Below are 24,285 nucleotides of genomic sequence, written 5' to 3'. Positions count from 1 at the left end.
CGTCTGCGCTGCTGTACTTGCTCCATTTTCTTCCTCGAAATAGAAGGCAGTTCATTGTGTTTGCAAGCCACGCCAAGCTTTGCGGGAAAGTGTTATTTCTACAAAAGTATCTGCCATAAACAAAAGCGCGGTGTAATCTTTGGTGCGTTTCCCATCGAAAAGGGTAAGTGGAAAATCATGAGCATATTGGAATATACGCTGGCCAGCGCGCATCATCTGCATGATAAGACGAAAACGTTCCTACCGGGACCGGGAAGGAGTGTGATTGTGTGTGTGTATGCATGTGAGTGTCTGTACCGGGTTGTGCACGCCGTGGAACGCGGCGAACACCGAACGCAAGGAGAGGTGCAGGAATCATTTATTGTAGTGGCGCCGCAGCAATATCCTTTCGCAGCACCAAGGAAAACGTGCACATGAAGGTCACCGGGAACCGGTTTCTTAAGCTAGAGCGAACGTGGAATGTTCCATGCACGGCCTCTCAAGGTCTGGCCGGATAAACACTGTAATGGTCGAGGTCGGGTTGCAGCAGGTTGATCGAATTTGTCCACGTTATGCAACCGTGTGCCCACGGCAGGAGAAGTTGTTCTTTATTCCTACTGCCTAGGAGAAAGTTTTGTCTTCCGGCAGCGCGGGGAGCGCGGGACATGTTTGTGCGTGGTGCTTTCTCGCGATGGAAGCCATTCGAAGTTAAAATGGCGAAATGTGCGCGACTATTTTCCACATGCGACGCACGTCCGTCCGGGACGAACGGCATTTATACGATTCTGTCTGACTTGGATGATTTCGTCGTTGGGGTAGAAACATCATACATCGCAGATTTCGGGTTGCTTGATTTTTTCCCCCTTTAATGCTCCCGAGATTATGTAATGTTCCGTGGCAGAGAATTTGGACCGAGATATAGTTTTGGGTGGAACAGCATCTCATGCGTGGAGAAAGAATTGTGCGACAGTTAGTAAGTGCGAATAGTCAATAATCATGGCAAAATATGGCAAATGTATCGGTTGTCAAGATGGTTCGTCAACCGGCTTATAACGGTACCGGGCGTACTCCAGCCTGCGGGTGATGAGTGTTTGTTTTTTCCACTTTTAGTGGGTCAAATTTCGCCGTTTTTGTAAAAAATGATCACGCACCTCGCACTCTCCAGTTGTGCTGTTGGGCGATATGTAAATGATGATCAAATATTTACGGTACCGCCGTCTGTCGTCGTCGCTGTTTTGCTGCCCCTTGAAATTGCTTATGAAAGCTGTCTGTTTTATTTCTTATACCGCTTGATGTTGAGTATTGAACGGTAGAATTGCTGCTGCCCGCGTTAATTGGAGAAACAACTTGGGGACGAATAGAAATGCGTGTCAAAATTTTGGAACTATGTTTCGAAAATCATGAAAAAAAAACATCACAAAATGTGCAAAGATGCGTGTCGGAAACAGTGACTCATCGTAGTGAGTTTTTATGGTCGACTTCCGCATAATATGTGCGTATGCACGTGAGAGCAACAGAGATAGTAAGAGCGAACAGCAAGCAATTCAATCATCGTGCACCAGAGCAGACCACATGGGAAGGAAGGAAATACGAATCGATTTTCTCTCCGGTAAGAGGCGAAAAATTTGTACAAATTCGGCTGGATGGAACACTTGATCTGTTTATGGTTTTATTGGGGCTGTTTTCTTCTCTTCATTTTGCAGCAGCGGCAGCAGTAGCAGCCAGTAAATTAGACGACGTTTATTTTCGTTCGCTGTTTTAAAGAACGGCTGATAAGAAAGTGCCCTCGCGGCCAACTGCGATCGAGTGGCGACGAATTTTCAACTTGCGTTTGAAAACTAATCGAATGGTGGTGGTGTTTCAGCTTTTTTGTTAAAAGCAGCGAATCGAACAGATTCGAAATTGGAACGTAACTTAAGATATTTTACTTGAAAATTCATCAATTGTGGGAAAGAAGTTTGTAAATTTGAAACCGAAAGCAAGGCAAAAATGTCAAATTGAAAATAGGGTAATTTAAACTGTTGCAAGATTATCTCATAATCAATTATGTTTATCGTTTGCCGGTGTTATCTTTCCATCGCATCTGAATTGTGTTCGCGTAGCATATTTTTGCTTTGAACTTGAGATACAAGTTTTGCTACAACACTCTCGTTTGAGCAATAGCTACGAGTGAACAATGTTTGTCTAGAATTCTATCGGCCTTCAGCAATGATTTCCCCTCATAACCGTCCCGTTTATTCCGACAGCACAAGCATAAATTTCAAACGCATCAAGTGTGAAGATCAGATAGATCGCCGATCGCATAGATGAATGAACTTCGCTTCGAACGGTGACAAGATTAAAAGCTTTCGCCTGATACAAATCGATAGCCGATTAAAAAGTGTGAATGTATGTGCGCGCGTGTAATGGGTTCAGTTTTACATGACAGTTACATGGAACGCGAATGGAAAAGAAAGAGAGGGCGTTCAACAATTGTTCACCTATGGTACACCGCTTCCTTTTTATGTTGCTCTCCTGTCCAAGCGCGCACCTCTAATGTGTCCACAACCGGAAAAATACAGAGATAACTGGCCACAGGCCAGTGGTATGAGAAGGTGGCGACCATGCCGCGGCTATTGCATACCCCATACAACGAAGAGAACATATCACTAGGTTCCACACACTCCCCGTATTGGGTTTGGTGGGTGGGTAAAGTTACGGCAAGCTGCTGCGGCAAAAGGTATTGTCGTTGTTGCTGCCACCATGGAAACCGATTTGTTTTGACATTGCGAGGAGAAATATCAAACATTAGCCGGCGTGTGGTAGTGTAAAAAAGATAACTACCAAACCCCCCCCCCCCCCCCCCCCCTACCCACCACCTCGCGCGCGCACGCTTCTGTTGTTCTGATGGCGCTTTTACCGCCCCAAAAGACTGTTGCGACTCGGACAGGCTGGCGGCATGTGCCCATCAATTTTGCTATTACATACATAATACACACCACCGAGAAAAAGGTTCCTCTTTGCAATCCGTTTTTGGACGAACGCACCATTACGCGTACGAAACACGGGGAACCCGTGGTGTGGTGGCAGGTTGTAGTACAGTTTTGAAGCTGCTGCCGATGTTACAGAGACACCAGAGGTTGTGTGGAGGAGGATTAAGGGGAGATATGGTATGCAGTTGGATCGGACCAGCAGGATGGTTACCTTTCTTCTTATGTATTCGAACAAAAATGTCGGGAAGAGACGAAAGAGTGGCCATCCGGGTTTGGTCAGCAAGCCAGACTTTGGAGTACATTATTGTAATAAGGAGGAAAAGGCAGAGGCAGATATTCTATCATTTGTCTTCGATTGATGTGTCCGCAGCTATGTACCGTAAAGGAAGAAAAAAGGTGGAAGATAGTGTATTGCTTTTGCTTTATCGATGCAAATCATTCGGAAAGAGCACATATTAGCCTAATTGTGCTATACCCGTAACCCAACCCGCTGTTGGTGAGGGTAACGTATGACATAAAGCAATTGACGAATATTAAATAATGATTATTACATAATTTCACAAAATTACAAAATATTCCATCGACAATCAAAGCTTTTCCCAATGTCTTTTTATCTATGTGCAATCGTTTGGATCACAGAGTGTCGGCTCCACACCAAACTCCTTCTGATGGTCTTAGGTGTTTTAAGTGTCAATCTGGACCATTTATTTCGAGTGTAATATTTATCCTTTGCTTCACTTTTTTTTGTCGCAAAACATTAGAATAATCTTCAAAGCACCATGTTTCTACTAACAATCTGCTTGTGTTATGACACTGTCGAACGTTAAATAGTTTTTTTTACTTGGAATAGAAAATGTATCTTTTTTTTTGTATAAATCTTTCTCTTTTATGTGTTTCATGTCTTTCTGCCTTGAGTTAATATGGCAAGCATGTGGCAAATTTCCGTTTGGAGCCCGTATGGCATACATTATTCACCCACGATTTGCATTGGTAACAACGATGAAACTTTGCAGCTGGCAATGCATTTTTCAATGGTTTGCTAGGTTTTGCAAAATGGGAAACACAGGGACAGTAGTACATGCTGGGGCCTTTTTTTATTGATTTCTTCGTTTTAATATTGCCAATTTGAATATCGTCTTTATACGTAATGATGTAATTCTTTTTTGTTTTATGTTTTTTTATAGCTTCGATACTTGTTTTGTTTTTCATTTAGTAGTTTTTGTATATTATAAATTTTCGTTGAGCAACATTTGGGTAAAATTAAAAAAAAAAAAATTTAAATTCGATGTTTGTCGTAAAAATGGAAATATGTTTTAAACAGATAAGATGAAATTTTCGGAAGACTTTTTTATGATTTTTATAAGACCTTATTATACACATTCTCCTGCACATTTAAGAGTACATTTAGTTAATGAAACAATATTAGAATTGTATTTTTATTTTATTTAATTCGGAGCGCAGAAAGAAAAACTGAATGTGGTGCGGTTAAATGTTAAAAGAAAAGTGTTGAAAGTAGGATTCGACGATTAAGATTTCGATAGTATAATTATTGATAAAATTGTGAATGTTTAAATTTAATAAAGCTGTTTATACCGAAAATTTATCAGTATTTCGATTACAAAACAAACGGAAATCAATTTAAAGAAAAAAGCTCCCGACAAGTATTAGTCAATTCGTATAAAGAATATTTGATAAAAAGTACAGGAAGTAACAGGAAAAAATAAAACTGTTCAATATCAATATTGATGGTGTCTATTGTAATATTTATGAATTTTCATAGTTTCAAAAGTTCCAATAGCATTTAAATATTGTTGTATTTATGTACAATATATATATGATATATATATGAGTATATATATACTCATCAACATTTTCACCTGTGACCAAGCAACACACCGTTGGAAGTTAATGTAAGCAAACACCGTTGGGTTCAGAAGAGCTTCTAAAAGTGCGCTCAACTTAAATCGCTCCAGCTAAGCTCGTTTGCCGAAGGAGATCAACATTCTTCTTCCGAGCAACGAGGCTGCGTACGCTTTGGATGCGGGAACAACGATCATTATTATTATTATTTACCCGTCTTAGTACAGCAGCAGTTTGTGGTACACAACATGTTGGTAGCGACCCTGTTGTGGTCGACCACCATTCATTCCGTTTTAGCATCAGCTGTGTGTAGTGTTCGTAAAGTGCTGCGTAAGCGGCTGCTGCGACGACCTACACCTGTACCGTTTGGAATTTGTGATCCCGTAGAGGGTGAAAAGTAAACGAAGGCGACCCACCACGCTTTTCTGACGCTCCTTCTCGTCGCCTCCGCACAGGGGAATAGCAGTAGTAACACCACGTTGATCACCAACTAGATCGACGTGGGCAGCAGTTTTACAATCTTGTTTGGTTGTTTTGTTTATTTGTCGCCCGGAGTGGCGAACCTGCGGAACAAGTAAACTGCGACCGCGTACGACGAGCGTTTTTTTTTCAGTCTGTCTCAGTGGGTCAAGTAGTGCGAATGATCATTCTCGATCGTGTTCTTCAAAACGGCGAAAGTGCGGAAGTTTGATTTTGGAAGCGTCACTATTTGAATTTTTGCGGTCGATTAACGCGACGGAATCGAATTCCAGTTCGTAAAGTGAAATTTTTTAACAAAATCGTTGTAAGTGTATCTGCACTTTGGTTGGGAAATAATATTTTAAAGAGAAAAAAACGTTGTTTAGGTAAAAATTTCAAACATTAACCCACTCCCGGTGCGGTGGTGGTGGCGGAGCATGTGTGCTGCTGTTTGCTTTGTGTCCTATTTATTGCTGATGTCGTGAGCATTGGTATTGAAAAATAATATTTCCCACTGCCATCAAGGGGCAAGCGCCCCTCACCCGCCTATATTAGCTGTCGATGGTAGAAGTGGAGGAACAAAAAAAAAAAGAAAAAAGTAAAATAAATTACCAGTTTCGAAGTTGTCTGTGACGGGTATGTGGCTGGGTACTATGTGGTAATAGTTTCGTGGCATGTGTAATGATTAAGTTCCGTCCGAGCGGGGCCTAACCTGTGCTAGGTATATCCTTAAACTCTTCTGCCCCATCAACGGTGTCCTGTGTACAGGGGCCAGAGGGACAAACACACACAAGAAGGGGTGAGGGGGAGAAACGAAAATAGATAGATAGTTACGTGTACCAATGATGTGGCCAGGAGCGGTGATGTCTAGCTAGTAAATATGTCCTTTCAATTGATAGTTCTCTAGTAAATGGTGTACGAACTTCCCCTCCGTTCAACACAGAAACACAGCACCAAGGGTGGCTTGAGGGTTCTTGATGGTCGCCGCTTGCAGCAATATCTTCCGTGGGTCCAGAAAATTTTATCAATAAATATGAGTCCAGTTCTACAACCATGGTCAGTCCTACATTTCCGGTGCATCTAAATGGTTCTTCAGTTCTCTGATCTCTTTTTAGAACCGAAAGGGTTTCTGTGTTAGATTACTGTTGGTATCTCAGTGAAAATAATAACCACTGTTGTATAGTGTAGTGTGTACTCCATGAGTGTAGTTACTGTGGTGAAGATATATCGTTTCTTTTTGTAAGGATTAGGATCTCTTTACACTAAGCAGATCGTACGATCGTTTTTGGATCTACAATAGTCACACATACACAGCGTTATGAATGAGGTACATATTTTGAACAATTTCAGTATGTTCACAGTGACAATTGATGTCTAATGTACTATAGTTACGAATTTCTCAATTGTTACAACAAACCTTTGAAACTGTTTCCAAATTGTGTGATGTACCACAGAGCGGTTAGAAGGTGTGTACTAGCTTTTACTAGACATTTGCTGCAAAAGAAACAAGTTTAAAAGCGTAGTAGATCATGTTTCCTTATAAGCTGATGTCTCTAACAGTGATTGTCCTGATGTAATCCGCAAGTGGCCTACACAATTTTAAACCAACCAAGTTACCGCTGGTATGCTGATGATGATGGTAGGGCGTCATTCATTGTGAAACCTAGTTTAAATTTTAAAGTTTCTTATCATCCCACTCAAGTGTGGACAACTTGCCTCCCGTAAGCTGTGATTGTGCATTTATGACGGCGTGTCTTGAGCCGGTAGAAAAAGATAAAGATTTAATTGCTACAAATGCGTGATGATGAGATCCGTACAATTAAAGATGTGTCTTTTTTCTTATTCTCTCTCTCTCTCTCTCTCTTCAATTAAAGCTGTAACATGAAGCGTGGTAACGAAGATGCCAGCGATGGTACGAATGAAGAACAGTTGTCCGCCGAACAGGATGGTTCGAACGATGAGCAGAATGCAAAAAATAATGCTCAGGCAGAAGATTCATCCGATTCCAGCACAAAGTCCTCAGTGAAGCGAATGCGGTCCGAAGATCAGGAGGTACGGCTGTTGATTCCGAGCAAGGTAAGTTGCGAAACAGTACAAATGAAACCATAAGAATCACACTACAAGTGCACATGAGTAGTATATTTGATAAATTATGATTAAACTAATTCATTTTTTCTATTTTCACATCTCCTTTCCGATGTACAAACACATACGCACACCGCTTCTGATGGCGCCTTCTAACGCGTTGTGATGTATTTACCAATCTACAAAAAAAAGATGGCTGGAGCAATCATTGGAAAAGGCGGCCATAATATCCAAAAGTTACGGACAGAGGTATGGTTAATGGCGCGATGGCGTTTGCTCTTGTTAATCTATCTGAAAACTAATGCATATCTAATTTGTTAAGTTTTGTTAAACTTCGTTTATTTTTTTATTTCTTGTACTCTGCTTTCGACATCGGCACGACTATTAGTTAACCAAATCTTACTCTCATCTCGATCAAGTTTTGCTGCAGATGTAATGTAATAGTAATTAAAAAAAAAAAAACAGATATACAGCTATCTAATCGATATCCCTTGAATGGGTTCTGATACGAACCGATGATACAATGTTTCAATCGTATCGAACTCTGTATTAACAGAGAACAATTAACAGGATACATGGAAGACTTCTTTTGTAAGTCATTTTGTACAAGATAGCTAAATCCTCACTGTAGATGATATACACATTACTTACTAACCGAGGTATACTACTTCCCAGTCATCCAGCTATTGACTTTACCCCATATACGGTTGCAATGAGGGGCACTCTTCACCGCGTTCGGTTGGTTCAGATACCTTTACCTTTCGATAGCGTCTCGTTAGTGTCGAGTAAAGTTTGGTTATATCAATCGTCTTTTGTAAAGTATGTTAAATTTCGTTACAAAAACCCTCCGTTTTATACGATTATTAGTTTTCCTCGTTCGACGTTCTTCTGAGTTCTGCTCCTTTATTGATGTGTTTTCTAATGCCATTAGTTGGTTGCGCCAACGTTAAGCCTGTATCTAAATATGATTTTTTCTTCTTTTTCCTCTCCCCCACTCTCATATGTATTCCGCAATCTATCGATTCTCGGGTGTGTTAAACTGTTGGTATCGTATTTGAATTAAACAAAACCAAAATGACTACTCATGTTCATCTACTGCTATTACCACCACCACCAAATACCACACTGGCCCTCTACTACCACCTACCGTAACTCGGATAAATGCAACTCACTTGAACGCGTGCTGATTAACCAAACGAATCGCTCTAAAAATACTATATCCTGAACCTGTCTGCGCCGGTGGTGATGTCTGGAACAAAAAAAAACCCGAAATTGATGTCCTGACGGTGGCGTTACACGCGGTCTGTCTGCTGGCGAAATATCTTTTGTGCACATTACTCACAAAACCCACACAAACACAAACCCTTTTTTGCGGGGTACCGGTACGATAACAACGCTCATCCGTCGCACACCGAACAAATGCGTCGTCTAATGTTTGTGTACCATGATCCTGGTCTTGCCTGGACTGCTCTGTGAATCGGTGGTACATTATTCGCTTCTGGGTGACACTCGGGCAACATTTCTTATATAACCCATCGGTTCCACCAACCACTATGTACTATCATCTTTAATCGTTGTGGTACAACTGACTTACTGATCTGCCTGCTCGCGACTGCCTTACCATCATTATTATTGCTACCACCACCAAACCACGGGTCTGGTCTCTGACGTGTCTGTACCCAAAATCTATGCTGACCGATAACTGGGTAATGATCTCCAAACTGATCCGAATTAATCAAACTGCGATCGTTTCTACTTCAATGTACTTACCCACCTTGCTCACCACCTACCACCACCACCACCCATCTGGCTGACAAAACTTGGTCATTTAATTGATGAACCCATAATACTGACTCTATAACCACTATTGATGCCGGCAAACTGAACGCCAATTTCGCATTCTAATGGAACACTATATGGAAACGCAATCGGCGGTCTAACCTACTCCATTCTACGATCTTGATAACAATGACTCGATCACCATCGTCTTCTGTCTGGACGCAACCAAAAACGTGTCACACTCGCTCTGGATTTGTTCCGGAATATCTGCAACCATCGCTATACCAACCAAATATACACGTGTACATGATTGCTATTATTACTGTTCCTACTACTACCTACCTACTACTTGCCAATGCTACTGCTACCATCATCGAACAAAAAAAAACAAAAAACGCCACCATAAATCGACCCTATTGTGTCACTTCCATATGTCCTGGCCCTGTGATGATCGCTCACCTGCGCCCGTGCCTGCCTACTCGTCTGATTGTGCCCGCCCGTGCCCGCTCACTCGTCCATCCATCCGTGCCTGACGTGACGCGGATCAACTCTTCTGGAAAATAATATAAATTTCTACTCTCTCTCTCTCTTCTCTTCTCTCTTTCTCTCTCTCTCTCTCTTTCTCTCTTTTCCAATGGTGGTTCTATGCACATGTGTCGCTGGGACATGTGTATTTTACAAAAAACGGCGCACCGCAATTACCAACATCGTTTGATTGAAACAAAACACACAAAAAATCCCAAAAAAACAAAAACCTAAACAAAATCAAACCCAAACGTGTGTGTGTGTGTGTGTGCGTGTTTTGTGTATTGGTAAATAAAAAAACCAATTATGCAAAATATGCAATACTCTACGACTCAACCATACCTCGTGTCTCCCATGTGTGTGTGTGTGTCGTGTATATGTGTGTCACCCTGTGTCACCTAAATCAAACCAAAAAAAAACAATTAAAAATCACACACACCAATCTTCTTCTGTGCGGCTGCGTGTCCTTTGTGCGCACATCATCCCCCCAAATGCGCAGTATCAAGCCCAAGTGAATGTAGGCGACTGTACTGGCCCCGAACGGTAAAGACCTCTTTCTTTTATTTTTCTCTTTATATATTCTCTAAGCAACAGAAACCAAACAAATATTACAAATAACTATCCCGAACAAACAAACAAACAAAAAAAAACCATGATTCCACAAACATCTATTTCCATTCCATATATCCACCAAGTGAAGAAAAAAACGAGTGTGTTCTTATCAATATGATCATTTTGTTGTTTTTGTTTTCATTTCTTATTGCAAATCGTTTGTAAATGTACATTTCACGCAATTCTCTCTCTATCATTCACTTTTGTTTACGAAATGATCATCATTCAAGCCAACCTTACATTTGAGGTGAAATGTTTGCAAGTTTCTGTTTGTTAAAGCTATCGAAATTCTCACTCAAAATAATAATACCATCTATCTTCGAGAAAAGCACTGACCATACCGGGGACAGGTTGACCCCCGCCCAAAAACGTCATTCGTAATAAATTGTACACGAACAGCTGCTGATAACGGTAAATCGAATGGAAAGCCGAACTGGAAATTATTAACTTTTTGTATCTTCTTTAAATTTAATCTTCGCGTTGGGAACTGCCCATCATCGGCACCTGTCATACACCTGTCGTCTTTTAAGTACAGTGTGTGCCTGTCAGTACCACGGACGATAGTACCACGGTTTAGCTAATATTTGAAATCCTTGGTTACAGAGCTTTTGATATTCAAACAGGAAATCTCATCCTGTGCCTGATTGGTAGTGCTTACTTCGAAGGTACAATTTCGGTTTCCATAAAGTGTAGATATGCTCCTGTTTAAGTGTCTCTCGTGTAAAATAACAATTCTATGTCATTCGAATATTGGAATGGTAGTAAAATGATCTAGACTGTATGTGTGCTGCCTTCCCCACTCAGTATCTAATATCCACATTTGTTAATCTCTGTTTGTTTTCTACGTGTTTGAAATGATTCACATCACCTGCCCCAACGCTCGTAGAAATCCCCGTTACGCGAAGTAACACCACCTTCCAATCCCTTCGTACCCTGTCGGACAGTGTCTACCCGGCTCTCCTCCCTGCCCCTTCTAGAAGGTTTTCCCGTATCGATTATCGTGCAACAGAGCAGAATGCATTCGGCAAAAAATACGATTCTTGGTTCACGATTTTCTTTTCCACCCTGTTCCCCCTTTGCGTTGTGTATTGCTCATAGGTTGTAAAAGAAAAAAGAAAGCCTCAACTCCTTCTTAAACACATTATACTATGCTGCAATATCTCTTGTGCGTGTTATCGTTTTTCTTTCTGTTTCCCACCCCCCACCCACCTTTTTTGTATGTTTGTGCTACTTTCGTTTTGTCTGCATCCTTTACAATCACCATTCTCTGGAAGTCGAATATCCTTGGGACCTTTCCCTTTATCCTGTCTGTTTTGCCGCTCCCTTACTATGAGTGCATTTGTCCCCTGGTCACAACTTCGTTGCCACAGTTGCTTTTGTTTTTCTCTTTTTCTCTCTTACTCTCCCTTTCTTAACGATTGTACAAAAAACATTAGCTTGTTTAAATGTGTATTAAATTACTTAGATTTCTTGCTATAATTGACGTTCCATTCCACCCCAAGACTAACATTTCATACACTTAAAACACACATTAATGCTAAATATTAATAGAAACCAATGAATAGCTGATTAGTATCTTTTTTCAAATCCTTATCAATACAGATTATTACTGAACAAAGCAAATAATACACATCAATAATAATGCAACACGTTAATGCCTAAGCACACTAACTCCCAGCAGGGTGTTTGGTAAGGTGGTTTCGTTGTCGTATAACCGTGTTGAAAAAACACACATCAAAACACGTGTTTTTAATAATTTGTCTTCCGGTGTGGAAATGTTCATCACTTTGCAGTGATATATGTGTAACTCTTACTGGCATATATACAAGCTTAAGTATATGTTTCGTTATGTTTTTATTCAAGCACAATTTTATGTACGTTTTCGGGAAACGATTCAAATCAATCGTCGTGAGTAAGATCATAAGCAACAAAACCCTTTGCGATGCTTTTAAACTTTTAAAATCGTTTTGCGTATCTTCCCGCCCCAAACCATACCCATAATCAAAATGTGTTGTAATCCATGATGAGTACGTTTCGGCTGGCTCGAAGCCAGCATCATTTGTTTATTATTTTCATACAACGACACTAATGTATTTCTGCAAAAAACTCTAAACGTAACGTATTGTTGTTGTATACTGATGTTGCTGAGGCAAAAATCCATACTACAATCGATGAACCCGATGCTTAATGCCAGATTTGCTAATGAATGTGTGTTACACTTTATCTCTCGGTCGTTGTATTTACAGTGTTCTTACTATTGGTGGCGATATGGAGACGGTGACGAAAGTTGTGAAAGACGTGATGAAGCATCTTGATCGGGTAAGTGCATGCCAGTACATTGTAGTGAATTACTTACATTTATTACTAACCATTTCTTGGTAGTGTTACAAACATTCATTTATTACTAAACATTCAATGCTTAGTATTTCTCCCTTTAAAAATTGTAACTTACTTATTCTTTTTTATGTCCTTTAGTTATTCTGTTTCAAATCAGTAAATTTATGTACAGGTAATACCTTAAGTAAACTGTGTACCTAATATTTAAGATCTCGATTAGATTGAAGTACAAAATTTAAACAAATTATTCGATATTTCCACGGTCCGCTATATAATAGTGTTGCTCGAGAGCTACCTGGAGTACTAATAAAATAAAGAAATGAGACAAATTCTTCGTGCACAACGTACATAATCTACAATTCACACTCAATGAAACACATAATGAAGGAAATTGGTCGTGTTTTTTTTATATTTTATGCTTTGTTTTTATTTCTTAAGAGGTAATGATAGAACAGGTTAAGGTTCTGGTTCTAAATACAGTTCACTAACGTTAGCGTGTATTGCCCTTTCACCAGCAACCACCATCGTTGGATGGTTGGGAATAGGTACAATTGCCGTTTTTTTATTTTTCTTTCATCCATTCCTTAAATCCAACTGTCTCTCATACCCTAAACCACAGTCATAGCGGTTGTGGAACAATTGGAATCGCGTGTTTGGCGTAATTACAAGTTTAAATTTTCATAAAGTGCATGGCGTCGGATTGTCTGTACGTAGTAGACGGTCGCGCAACCCTGTATTTACACTCATTGGGTTCGTGTTGATGTATTTGTAGAAAACTATATTGCACGTTGTTTCAACTGTCTACCTTTTTCGTGTTTGAATGCAGAACACTGGATTATCATGGCATAGCCCACCAAGTTGTCACGATTCGAGTCCTTTTAGCGAAATGTCCTGGTTGGATTGATGGGTGGGTTACCAAGTCTAGTGAAAGGGCTAACAACAAAGGCACTACGATGCTTGCGTCATACCTGGGAAGCTTCAATAAAATGGATAACCATGAAACATTACTCCATTTTGATCCTTTTCTTTTTATCGGAATCCTTTCTGTTTGTGATGGCAACGCAATCTATACGCACTCTGTTCCATAGTGTGAGAGTGATTAATCCTTCAAAAATTTTATATGCAAAAACCATTCCCTTTCGCAATAGAAATGCTTAAGCTATAATGGTTTTTAAAAGAGATAAGAAAATGACAGCACATGATAGCACAATACAATGCAATATACTGATACTAGTTGTAACCCTGTTCGTGTTTATACACGCTGATAACGCCATACTAGCGTTCTGCTAACATATGCCTCAATTGTGTTATTAATTGCTTCCATTTTCTTATTCCTGAATGCGATTCGTGTCATCTAAGGTCGTTAAGATGCGATCTGTTTATTTTGTTTTCGTATTCGCTTGATTCTATCATCTGAAAACCCTGTATTTTAACCTTAATAGAAAAAAACAACATATATATTAAGTTTATACTATTATTCTATTAGTGCTGCTTACGTGTTTAAATTAATTGTTTCAATTGTATCTTCTTTCTTCTATCTTTCTGGCACCCATTTATTGATCACCAATGGATCGATGACCTCAGGCCGGAGATAATGAGTACGAGCTGAGAATACTGATCCATCTAAGCCTGGCCGGATGTGTCATCGGTCGCGGTGGAAGCAAAATAAAGGAGATAAAAGATGTAAGTACAGATAGTAATACTAGAATCAGCACAATTCCAACGACCTACAAACGTATCCCAAGGTGTCCGGTAGAGTACGCAGTTCCAAGAAAACTAAAAAAAAAAGTTGTGTACATGTCGCGCAGCTCTGAATATTTCATCATCAAACCAAGTGGATAAATTATGAACTGCTCTGAGTCAACAGTTTAAGTGCCATGGAATGTTTGTCCATCGCTGTGCCATGTTACGTTGGGGTTTTTTTTGGCATTCTTGGCAGCGATCTCTCGTATTTTCGTTCCCTACTGCTGGATGCTTTAAAATTTGTTTCTTATTTGCAACCCTTCTGTTTTTGGTAGAATGTGTACACGGATCTCGGACTCTAGGATATCCATAGCCGGATCCTTTGTCGCATGAAAAAACGTGCAAACAGAAGGGGCGCGCTAGTTGCGCGCGTGAAGCCAATTTCCATGCCAATACATGACGTCAGTGTATGGGTGAGTGCGTGAGGAACGGCAATGGTAGAGGAGATGCAATGGTAACTGGCTAAAATGCTTGGTTTGGAATGCTTTGTGCATCGAATTCCACGCCTCTTGCATGTCCTGCGTCTGTGCTACATTGCGCCAAAACGTCGACAGTAAGGAAGAAACCGCACAAACACACAGAGACAAAAAAGAGAAGAATAACTTCCAATGGTCGGAACCAATTTTTGGAGAATATATATCTACGGGGGGTTTTTTTTTGGAAATGGTGCTACTAGTGCTAGCCAATCATCATCCCCGTCATCATCGGCACCGGTTGTTCGAGGCCGTGCCGTGGGTTATTGCGCGCCATCGAGGTGCCACAGTAAGATTTTAACCGGGAAAGACCCGGGGCGCAGTGAAAAACGGTTCGTTTGCCAGAGCGCCCGAATGATCGACAGTTCGTCGGACCCGGTGCGAATAGTGGCGAGAGTGGCCAAAGTAAGAGGCGGAGAGAGGCTATTTCTGTCTGCAGTTAGAGCATTTAACGGCGCCAACAGTATGTGTTGGTTAGCTGCGTTATGCTACGGCCAGAAAGCTGGCAGCAGCGGTTTGATTGCTAGCAGTGGCACGCCAGGCTACGCGCGGGGCACATGTAATCCTGGGGAACAGATGACAAAAGCAAATCGTTATTAAGATACGCACAGAACCATGACGGGGTGGGGGCACACGCGGATATGGTGTGGGTCTGTGTGTGTGAAGATCGGCTTATTGCATGTAGTAGTGTAAACCCCGCCATGGCCACGCACACACCACGTACGCTTTGCGCGCTCTGGTACCGATATCCTTACGTGCACGCAAAAAGGAGATCGTCGTGGGACGTCGTGGTGTAGTGCCTGCTGGTGGTGCTGGTGATGGTAGTGGTTGCACGCTGGTTAACCACGGCTACCAGAAGGCGCTAGTGATGGCTTATGACCTCCTTTGGTGCGTTCCTGCCCCGTAACCCATGCATGCTGGAAACTATTTTCAACGTTTCATGGAAATAATTATGACTCTAACCACCGCTGGTTATAATGAGAGCACATTGCACATTTGCTTCCGTTTGCTCTGCCTGTGTCAAGATCCTTTTCGGGTGGCCGGCTCTATAGTGGCGAATTGTGCTGTGTGTATGTAAGGACAGTGGTTCTGAAATGTAGGGTAATTATGGTAAAGTTTTCAGGCGACACACAGCACAACACACACTTTATTTGCCGCTGTCCGTATGTCCTTTGTCTTTTGTGGTTTTGCGATGTTGCCCGAGAGAGAGAGAGAGAGAGACACAGAGAGAAAGAGAAAGGCTGTCATATGGATTTGATGGGGTGGTAAATTTGTATGCGGTCCGATAAACAGTTAGTTTATCATTATCATTTTTTGTTAGGCTTTTTGAGTTTATTTTTTTTATTGTGAAGTTAGCCAGTATGAAGTTAATATGAGAGGGCAAGTATGTAGCAAGATTTCTACCACGATGTAAGAATTGAAGTAGAGAAAAATCTGTAATTTGGAATCTTTTTTTTCCCTCTTTTTGTATAACATAACTTGTGACAGCCATAGTTTGGGCGATGATATACATCGGCTGCACTCACCATTAGGCGGTGTGGCAGGGCCAGGACCTCTTTGTATTGTATTCGTCATTCGCCATATGGAAACGCAGCTTGGGTATGCTGCAGGCAGGTGCTAGTTGAAGCAACAAAACGTACACACACAGTCCTTTGGTACAGAGAGAGAAAAAGAGAGACGTTTTCCTATTGATTGATTGTAGGAAAAGGAATCCAAAACGTCGTCGAACCGGCAAGCAGCAGCAACAGAGTAAAAAAAAAAGGAAGAAGTTACGGGGTGTGCCAGCTGCACCAGAAGAGGCACCAGGTAATGGGGAAGATTGGTATTCTAAGGTTACCTTCGTACACACTGGCGGTTCGAAAATAAGAATACTCTGTAGAAAATACCCCTTGGATCGAAGAAGGTAGAGGACGATGTGTAGGTTTTTAGACGAGACGGGCTACAATGGCAGTTGTTCTCGTTTCAGGGTTGATTGTAGTCAGGTCGAGGAACAGAGGGACAAGGTTGCACGGGGCCTTTTACACAACAAAAGAAGCAGATGAAGACCAAGAAGAAACAAAAGGGATCTTCTGAGAAACAGGCAAAAGCATCTCCATCGATATGATGTATGCTGTCACGTGCCTACCTCTGTATGCGTGCACGTGTACGAAAAATCCGTTTCGGGAGCGCGCCGCGAGAGTAGTGAGTGCGCGCGATCTTTCACCAGACAAACGGCCAGAGAGCAAGAAGAGTATGTGTGTGTGTATCGATACGCACTAGAGGCAGCTGGTGGTGTGCGGAGTGTGCCTGATGGGCAAGACCCGAATAGTCGATGTGTAAAAGGAAAGGCAAAAAGGACACACTGCATTCCCTAAAACACAGTGAATGCACGATGAAAGCGCGAAGAGGGGAGGAACTCTTTGGTGCGAAGAAGGGAAACAGAGGGATGATGATAGTAACCGGGAGAGGTTAAGGCATGCGCAACAGCTTTCTGCTCAATGGACACGTTTCTCGTCATTCAGTTGGCATCGAACAGTTGCCGTTCGAGGAACTCGACGGTATTTGGCCGGCATCGTAGAGTACCTTGCTTTCGCTATCGGATCTTAATCTTGCTGATATAGGAGTAATCCGAGCAAACCGAATTATTTGGTCCCAGAGTAAAAGCTTACTGCGTGCAACTAAGTTCCGGTTATTCCTTCCGGTGTAGTGTTTAGAATGAGAAATGTGACAGATAAAAGTACACGGACATTTTCACTGTGCAAGAAAGATTAAGGCTGTGATAAAAAAAACAGTAGTAAGCCCGTGTTTGGTGCAGGTTGATTAGAGAAAGCTTGTCATCTCCTTCAAAACTGATGATTCCCTTACCGAATTTCGAGTTGTGTTACTCCATTAACTGAACAAGGTGTTAGCTGCTACATATATATGTGTGTGTGTGTGCGCGCGCGCTCCCAGTTCCTCGGATCTTCATCATCCACCAGCTACCCGCTTACCGTTCCCGTTCGGTTGGACCCTAGGTGGTGCTTTGTTTTCGGTACTTCCTGTTGCGGGTATCGAACAAAGAAATATTTCAATTTGTCTCGGTTGAGAGCAAGAAAATGATGTTCCTCTTTGGAGAGCCAACATCGGCCACCCCCCGTTGGTACGTTGCGCTGACATCAGGATACGGTACGCTCAGAGGCAGAACTGCAGGCATCAACGATTCCTTGAGGCCTATGCTACCGTACATGTGGAATAGTCATACCAGCTCCATACGATGGCGGTAAGAATGGTGTTATATCTTCAAAATTTTACAAATGAAACTCTCGTCGTTAAAAAAGTCCTCTTTCTCTAAAATGTAAAACCTAAAAAAAAGCTTAATTGAATGTATGCTCGTGTTGTGATATGACGGTAGTACGTTTCTTGGGGAGCGAATTTAATCCATCCATCCTGTAAAAGGATCAGACAAGGATTTGATACTAATTTTCCTTCCTCGCTACTCCATCGGATCGGTGACACCACCGTTTGTAACATCACAAACTACATTTGTTTGCTTGCGGTGAGACAGCAAAGACACGTCAAATCGATAAAAGTGTGTTATAAACCCGAATACGTACGAATCCTTAGTTGTGTTTCCGGCTGGTATATAATTTCTCCCGGCCTGCTTCTTGTCCATTGATTCGCGCACTTGTAATGATGCTCTTGGGGTAAATGTGTGCTTTTTGTCGATTATTCAGACTCGTCCTGTGTCGATAGGTGTGTGTGCGTGCGTGTGTATACACAAATTACAGAACGATTGTTTGATGACAGTTCAATTACATTTAAAATCGTATTACTGCCACATTGTAGATGATTCGTTGCGTACCAGCGTTTTCAGTGCGTTGTGTGATTTACATCCATCGTAGGAAATGAAGCATAAGGATGTGCTCCCCCTCAAAAAAATGGGCAAGAGTAGACATACGACGAGTACATGAAGCACAGCGACCGAACACCTTTTCTTTTAACGAGCATATACACACCTATCGTAATGTTACCAGCTGTCTTTTTTGGAGCAACCATTGAAATGGATTTCCCTTTCGTTCTTCGTTTTCTTACAAACTTGTTTGCGAGTTTAAGTGTGTGTGCGTGTAACATTGACACGGTATCCTTTTACCCGCTACCGTACACATCTGCCATCGTCATCGTCACATTGTCGACCGATCGTAATTTAGTGTGTTCCGTCGTCCCCTGTTGCGTGAAGTTTATTCTGTTTTTTTCTTCACCGTCTTCTTGTTCTTTTCTTGTTTCCCTTCCGCACACACACTCTCTCTCCCGCATCATCCCTTTTTGCTTGTTTGTCAATTAAGTCAGCTTCCATGTGCGTGTATGGTGTAAATAATGTCATTTTTTCTTACAGAATTCTGTGCATATGTGCGTAGGGGCATATGGCAAAAAAAAACGTAGAAATAAAAGTTGTAGAAATTCCGGTAAATTAATTTGTGTCCCAGTGTTCCACAAGCATCGTTTGTCTGTCCCATCACATGAGCATTTTACGCACATGTTGTGTGCTTGATATGTCAGTCACGCTGACAGCTCTCTGTCTCACGCGTTCCAGGATTGCTTCGATTCGTCCTTTCAGCCAAGAGACAGAGCGAGATGGGGAAAACAAAACCTAAGATCGAATAATTATTATTTCGTTCATTTTCCCTCCATTTTTACTCTTTGTTCTCAACCATTTATTTCTCGCACAGCTGCGCCCGAGTTTTTGGCCGTTTTGCTTCTTATTTTTCTCTCCACGCTGCAACATACCACATCCGTTAGCTCCGCATGTGTGCCCTTTATCGCACATTCTTTTACTTCCTGTGCATTTCCTTTCGGTCCGTTGCCAACCATTCAAATTCGTACGGCGGGCCGCCATATGAGCTCTGTCTTGTCTTGCGCGCCGCATCAAACTTGCGCAGCTGGTAGCGCGTTACGGCCGATCAACGTGTCTGCCGGTTTGGAAATTTTTCGAGACAACGAACAAGAAGCATTGCGACGGTAGATCATGCTACGGATCTTGCTGTAATTATTACCAGCGAACACCTATACGTATCCTTCGTACTACGCACCGGAAGGAAGAGTGTTGAATTGAGAAGGATCGCATTATTTGGCACAAGTTGCGTATGTGTGTTGCTTAAATTACACAATTCGTTAGTTCTAGGAGGCAATGTACCGAAGAATCCGGAATTTCTTTTTTTGCTTAAGCGAAAGGGAAGTCATTGTAGTACCGTGAATTTGTACCTTTTGCGTCTCTTCTTAATTCGCTTGATTAGAAAAAGGGTCCAAAAGTGTTACAACATCTGTTCCACGTTTTTGCTTCGTATAGGTCATTTGTCCTCCAATAGGATGTCTTGAAGGGAAGCTCCCTGTTACGGCGATCGTTCAATTGCAATTTTAATTCTAATTAGCAAGAGTTTAATTTCTTTCGACATTTGTTTTTTTAATATTTAAGCTAAAATACATTTGAATTCAAATATCCTGCAATATCCTTTGTTATCAGGTGCAACAACATATGATTTCCAGTGTTTCCCAAATAGATTTAGCGGATTAGTTTATGTTTTAGTTAATACAATCTTTTTCTACTTCTTTTTGTAATTGTGCAGGAAATTGGATGTCGGCTGAAGATCTTCTCGAACATACCACCGCAAAGTACAGACCGCATTGCTCAAGTGATAGGCAGCGAGGAACAATGTCTGAAGACGTTGAACGAAATCATCAAGCTAATCAAAGGCACACCGATCAAGGGTCCGGTACATAACTACGATCCGCACAACTACGATGACATGTATGCCGACGAGTACGGTGGCTACGGTATCGGTGGTGGCGGTGGTGGTAGCGGAGCATTCCGTAATGGTGGCCGCAATGCTGGCGGTGCTGCACCCGGTAGCGGATACGATCGGCGCGGAGGCGATCGGTACGATGATCGAGGCCGCACCAACCGTGGATACGATCGGGGTAATGATCGCGCAAACCGTGGTGCCGGTGCAGGCGTTGGTGGAGGTGGCGGCGGTGGAATGAGGTAAGTTGGTTTTTGGGGGGCAGTGGAGGTTGTTGGATAAATTTATTTAAAATGTCAATTTGCAAACATTTGCCAGGGATCGAGACTACATCAATCCGTGGGCAAATCCCATCAATGGAAATAATATGGGCGGCAGCTTCGGAGGTGGCAACAGTCTTGCCCTCGGTAATCTCGGTAGCCTGAATCTGGGCGGTGCCGGTGGCAATTTGGGCAACGGCAGCCTCGGTAACTTTGGCGGTGGCAACAACGGTGCTATGGATAACAAAACCTCAACGCAGGTTACAATTCCCAAAGATGTAAGTTTCCAAAGGGGAGGGGAATATGGGATTCGGAAAAATCAAGTGTTACAAATTTGTGTTTTTTTTTATTTACACCTATAAACAGCTGGCTGGTGCCATCATTGGCAAGGGAGGTGGCCGAATACGTCGCATCCGAAATGAATCGAACGCTTTTATCCAGATAGACGAAGCCTTACCCGGTTCGAATGATCGAATCATTACGATTACGGGAACACCGAAGGAAATTCAAGCTGCGCAGTACATGCTACAGCAAAGGTAAATAGATTATCATACCTCTCAAAGTTACGCAAATAGTCGTAAGAAGTGTCATGCACGAAAAATATAGTTGCTTTATAGTGAATGGTGCGCGGATAAGATCAATCCGTTTCATAATCGTCATACTCTGGGTCGTGTGCTTGTGATATGGCAAAAAGAAGAGGAAAAGGATACGACGGCTCGACATCGCTTATAACAATCTCACATCTCACTGTTTCATAGTTTGTTCGCTTAACTAACAACGATCATCCGACGGCTGTGTGCGCCCATCTCTTCTGCCAAATGGCAAAACATTGTATGGAAGACTAGTGATTTTGTTGTTTGGCTTACGATACTAACAATAAATCTCTCGTCTTTCTACAAAGTTTGCTTCTCGCTACCGTTATAACGAACATCACTCTAGCCCTACTAACCGTTCATTAATCGAGCCCATCTCTTTTTGCGGAAAGTTTATTTCTGTGTTACCCTATATTATTACTAATTGCTGTGCGTATATACTTATTGCACATTCCACCGAATTCATTAACAAAAATGATTTTGTTCCGTGTTTATTTTTAGCGTTCGTGAAAACCTGAGTGGTGGTGCTGGATCGGGCGGTGGTTTCAATCGCAACTAAGTGCACCCCCCTGATGCGTGATGTTTTTCCTCGGAAGTGTGTACGCTCCAACGCACCATAATAAGTGGAATAAATAGAGTATGTGGGCAGTGTGTAGAAAATACTTGGAACTTTTAGAACTGCGTAGGGCATGGTAGGGTAAACGTAAAAAAAAACAGCCTAGTCTCCTCCTCCACCTAGCGCGTATCGTTTCTCTATAAGCCGTAATAATAGTAACACCTCAGGGTGTTAGTAAGAATGTGAACTTGTATCTTTTTACCACTTGACTACGTACATTTTATCTCAATAGCCACGTGTTCACACGTGAATCGCCCAGTAACGAGAACAGCATTTTACAACGATTTATTTGTTATCCCGAGATGATGTAGCATCATGTGCGCGTGTTTTCATCGGTGTTTGCGATGCGGCATTTTTCTCGCCTGGAGGTCCACTGCTAGGAAGCGTATAACTTTACTGTTTTATCTAATCACGAAGAAGCGTAAGGGTTCGGTCTCTATGGTTCAGTTATGCGTCAGTTTCAATTATTATTTCTTCTAGAGATATTTGTTTGCTTTACCTTCACCCGATGTGTGTGCTACAGCAAGAAAGTATGTGGTACCGTAGGTTGTGAAACGAGAAGAAAATATATATGATTTTGCCTAGTGCATCACTAGAGAGAGTGAGAGAGAGAGAGAAAAAAAAGAAAAGCGAATGTGGGGAACCTTTCGTTTTGTTCCGAGCCAATAATAATACGGGCATTTTCTTTACGTTTAGTAGTTCAGATCGGCAGTTAATGACCGGCAGGGTATTTAGTTTATAGTTTAACGTTCATTTTACAGTTTCAGTTCTGTTTTGTCAATACAAGGAGCAAAGGAACAGCGCGGCTGGTTTCTAGATTTCTACAAAACCGAGTCCTCCACGCGTAATGATGCAAAAACAGAAAAACAGAAAAAAACAGAGAGAAGGAGAGAAGTGCTGGAATACGGAAGAGGAAACATTTTTTCCCAAAAAAAAAACAGTGTAATGTTAAGTGTCTTTCTTCTAACCAGCATAAATTCCAGTAATCTCATGAATTAAATAGAATCGAAATAAAAAAAAAACAAAAGTCCATAGCTTATAAGGGCTAGGCGCGCTCGGTCAAGTTAATACTATTCCTCTCCCTATCATACATCCTGCTACAACAATTTATACGGCCCAGTGTTAGGATGCATCCTGCAATTATATTCTACCGATTTCCTGGTTTGACTCCCAACACGTGCACATGTCTTTATGTGCGTATGTGTGTGTGCGCCCCCACGATAGAGCGTAGTAAATAGGGCGAGGACGGACGGTATGATCACTCAATCCTCAACGCATTTTGTCAGATTGTACTACTTCCATTTAATGATAAGAGGTGTGATGATGAACCAACCATTTAATCAACCATCCAACCAGCCATCCAATGAACCAAAACAATGACACACACACACGCACACTCATAAACATAAACACAAGTAAAAATTTAACTATTCCAAGCCTACGGTTCTCCAAGCTGGGAATGGGTAGTAGTCGATCTTTTAATAACTTGTACGATTTCATCTCTTTACACAACCCCCCCGACATGAGTGTGAGTGTATGTTGTCGCCTGTTAGTGTGGGAAACGGGGGGGAAATAGAAAAGGGAAGTCGCGCCATTAATAGTACATTAAATGTAATTGAAAAGCAACAAACAAAAGTAAAACACACACACATATACACAATTCTCTCACAAGCATACCAAATGTATTGAAAGTGCTCTAACTCTATGCGCTGTTATTAGCGATAGAAAAAAAACAAGTAAAGCAGAAGAATATATTAGATGGTAACAAAAAAACAAACAAAACACTTAAAAGTTGTCTTTTAGAAAGGTAAAAAAAGATGCGTGCGTATGTAGGAGAAGATATAAACTTCTGAAAGAAGGAAGTAACATCTAATTGTAACACTTCGAACGCAAACATGTTCAGTAATACAAGAAATGCTGAGAGTACATTAAAGTAGTACGCCCCAGAACGTACAGAAAGTCAGTAGAAAGTAGACACAGAAAGGCGCGGTGTTGAAATTGAAACCAGACAGACAGAAGACTAATTGAAACGGTTAAACACAGACTAGAGAAGAACGCAAAAAACGAAATTGTAGTATTAAAAGAAATATATATGGATAGTGGAGACCTTATTTGTTGTTTCGGTTTTTTTTTTGGTACGGGGATGTAATTCAACTCTGGACGGTAAACTCAAACAAAATGGCTTGATTAACTATGAAAAGAGCAACCCCCCCTTTGGTAAAGCAAATACAATACAAAC

At 41.6% G+C, this 24,285-nt stretch overlaps 1 protein-coding gene across 2 annotated transcripts; it reads left to right on the top strand.

Moving 5' to 3' along the window:
* Positions 1 to 13: 13 nt before the first annotated feature.
* Positions 14 to 24,157, top strand: LOC125767850 (heterogeneous nuclear ribonucleoprotein K). Of its 2 annotated transcripts, none has more exons than XM_049434775.1 (10): positions 14 to 163; positions 7,145 to 7,346; positions 7,548 to 7,604; positions 10,159 to 10,202; positions 12,518 to 12,590; positions 14,193 to 14,291; positions 20,404 to 20,819; positions 20,896 to 21,115; positions 21,204 to 21,373; positions 21,932 to 24,157. In XM_049434775.1, the coding sequence occupies exons 2-10, from the start codon at positions 7,152 to 7,154 to the stop codon at positions 21,987 to 21,989; spliced, it is 1,332 nt and encodes a 443-aa protein (XP_049290732.1). In that variant the 5' UTR covers positions 14 to 163; positions 7,145 to 7,151; the 3' UTR covers positions 21,990 to 24,157. The 2 variants fall into 2 exon arrangements, with proteins under 2 accessions (XP_049290732.1, XP_049290731.1); XM_049434774.1 differs by lacking the exon at positions 14 to 163 and adding an exon at positions 5,129 to 6,597.
* The last annotated feature ends 128 nt before the right edge of the window (positions 24,158 to 24,285 follow it).

Source organism: Anopheles funestus, chromosome 3RL, assembly GCF_943734845.2.
Source record: "Anopheles funestus chromosome 3RL, idAnoFuneDA-416_04, whole genome shotgun sequence".
In the NCBI taxonomy this organism is placed as follows: domain Eukaryota; kingdom Metazoa; phylum Arthropoda; class Insecta; order Diptera; family Culicidae; genus Anopheles; species Anopheles funestus.
The sequence above is the reverse complement of the archived record's forward strand: the minus strand, read 5'-3'. Positions and strand labels throughout refer to the sequence as shown.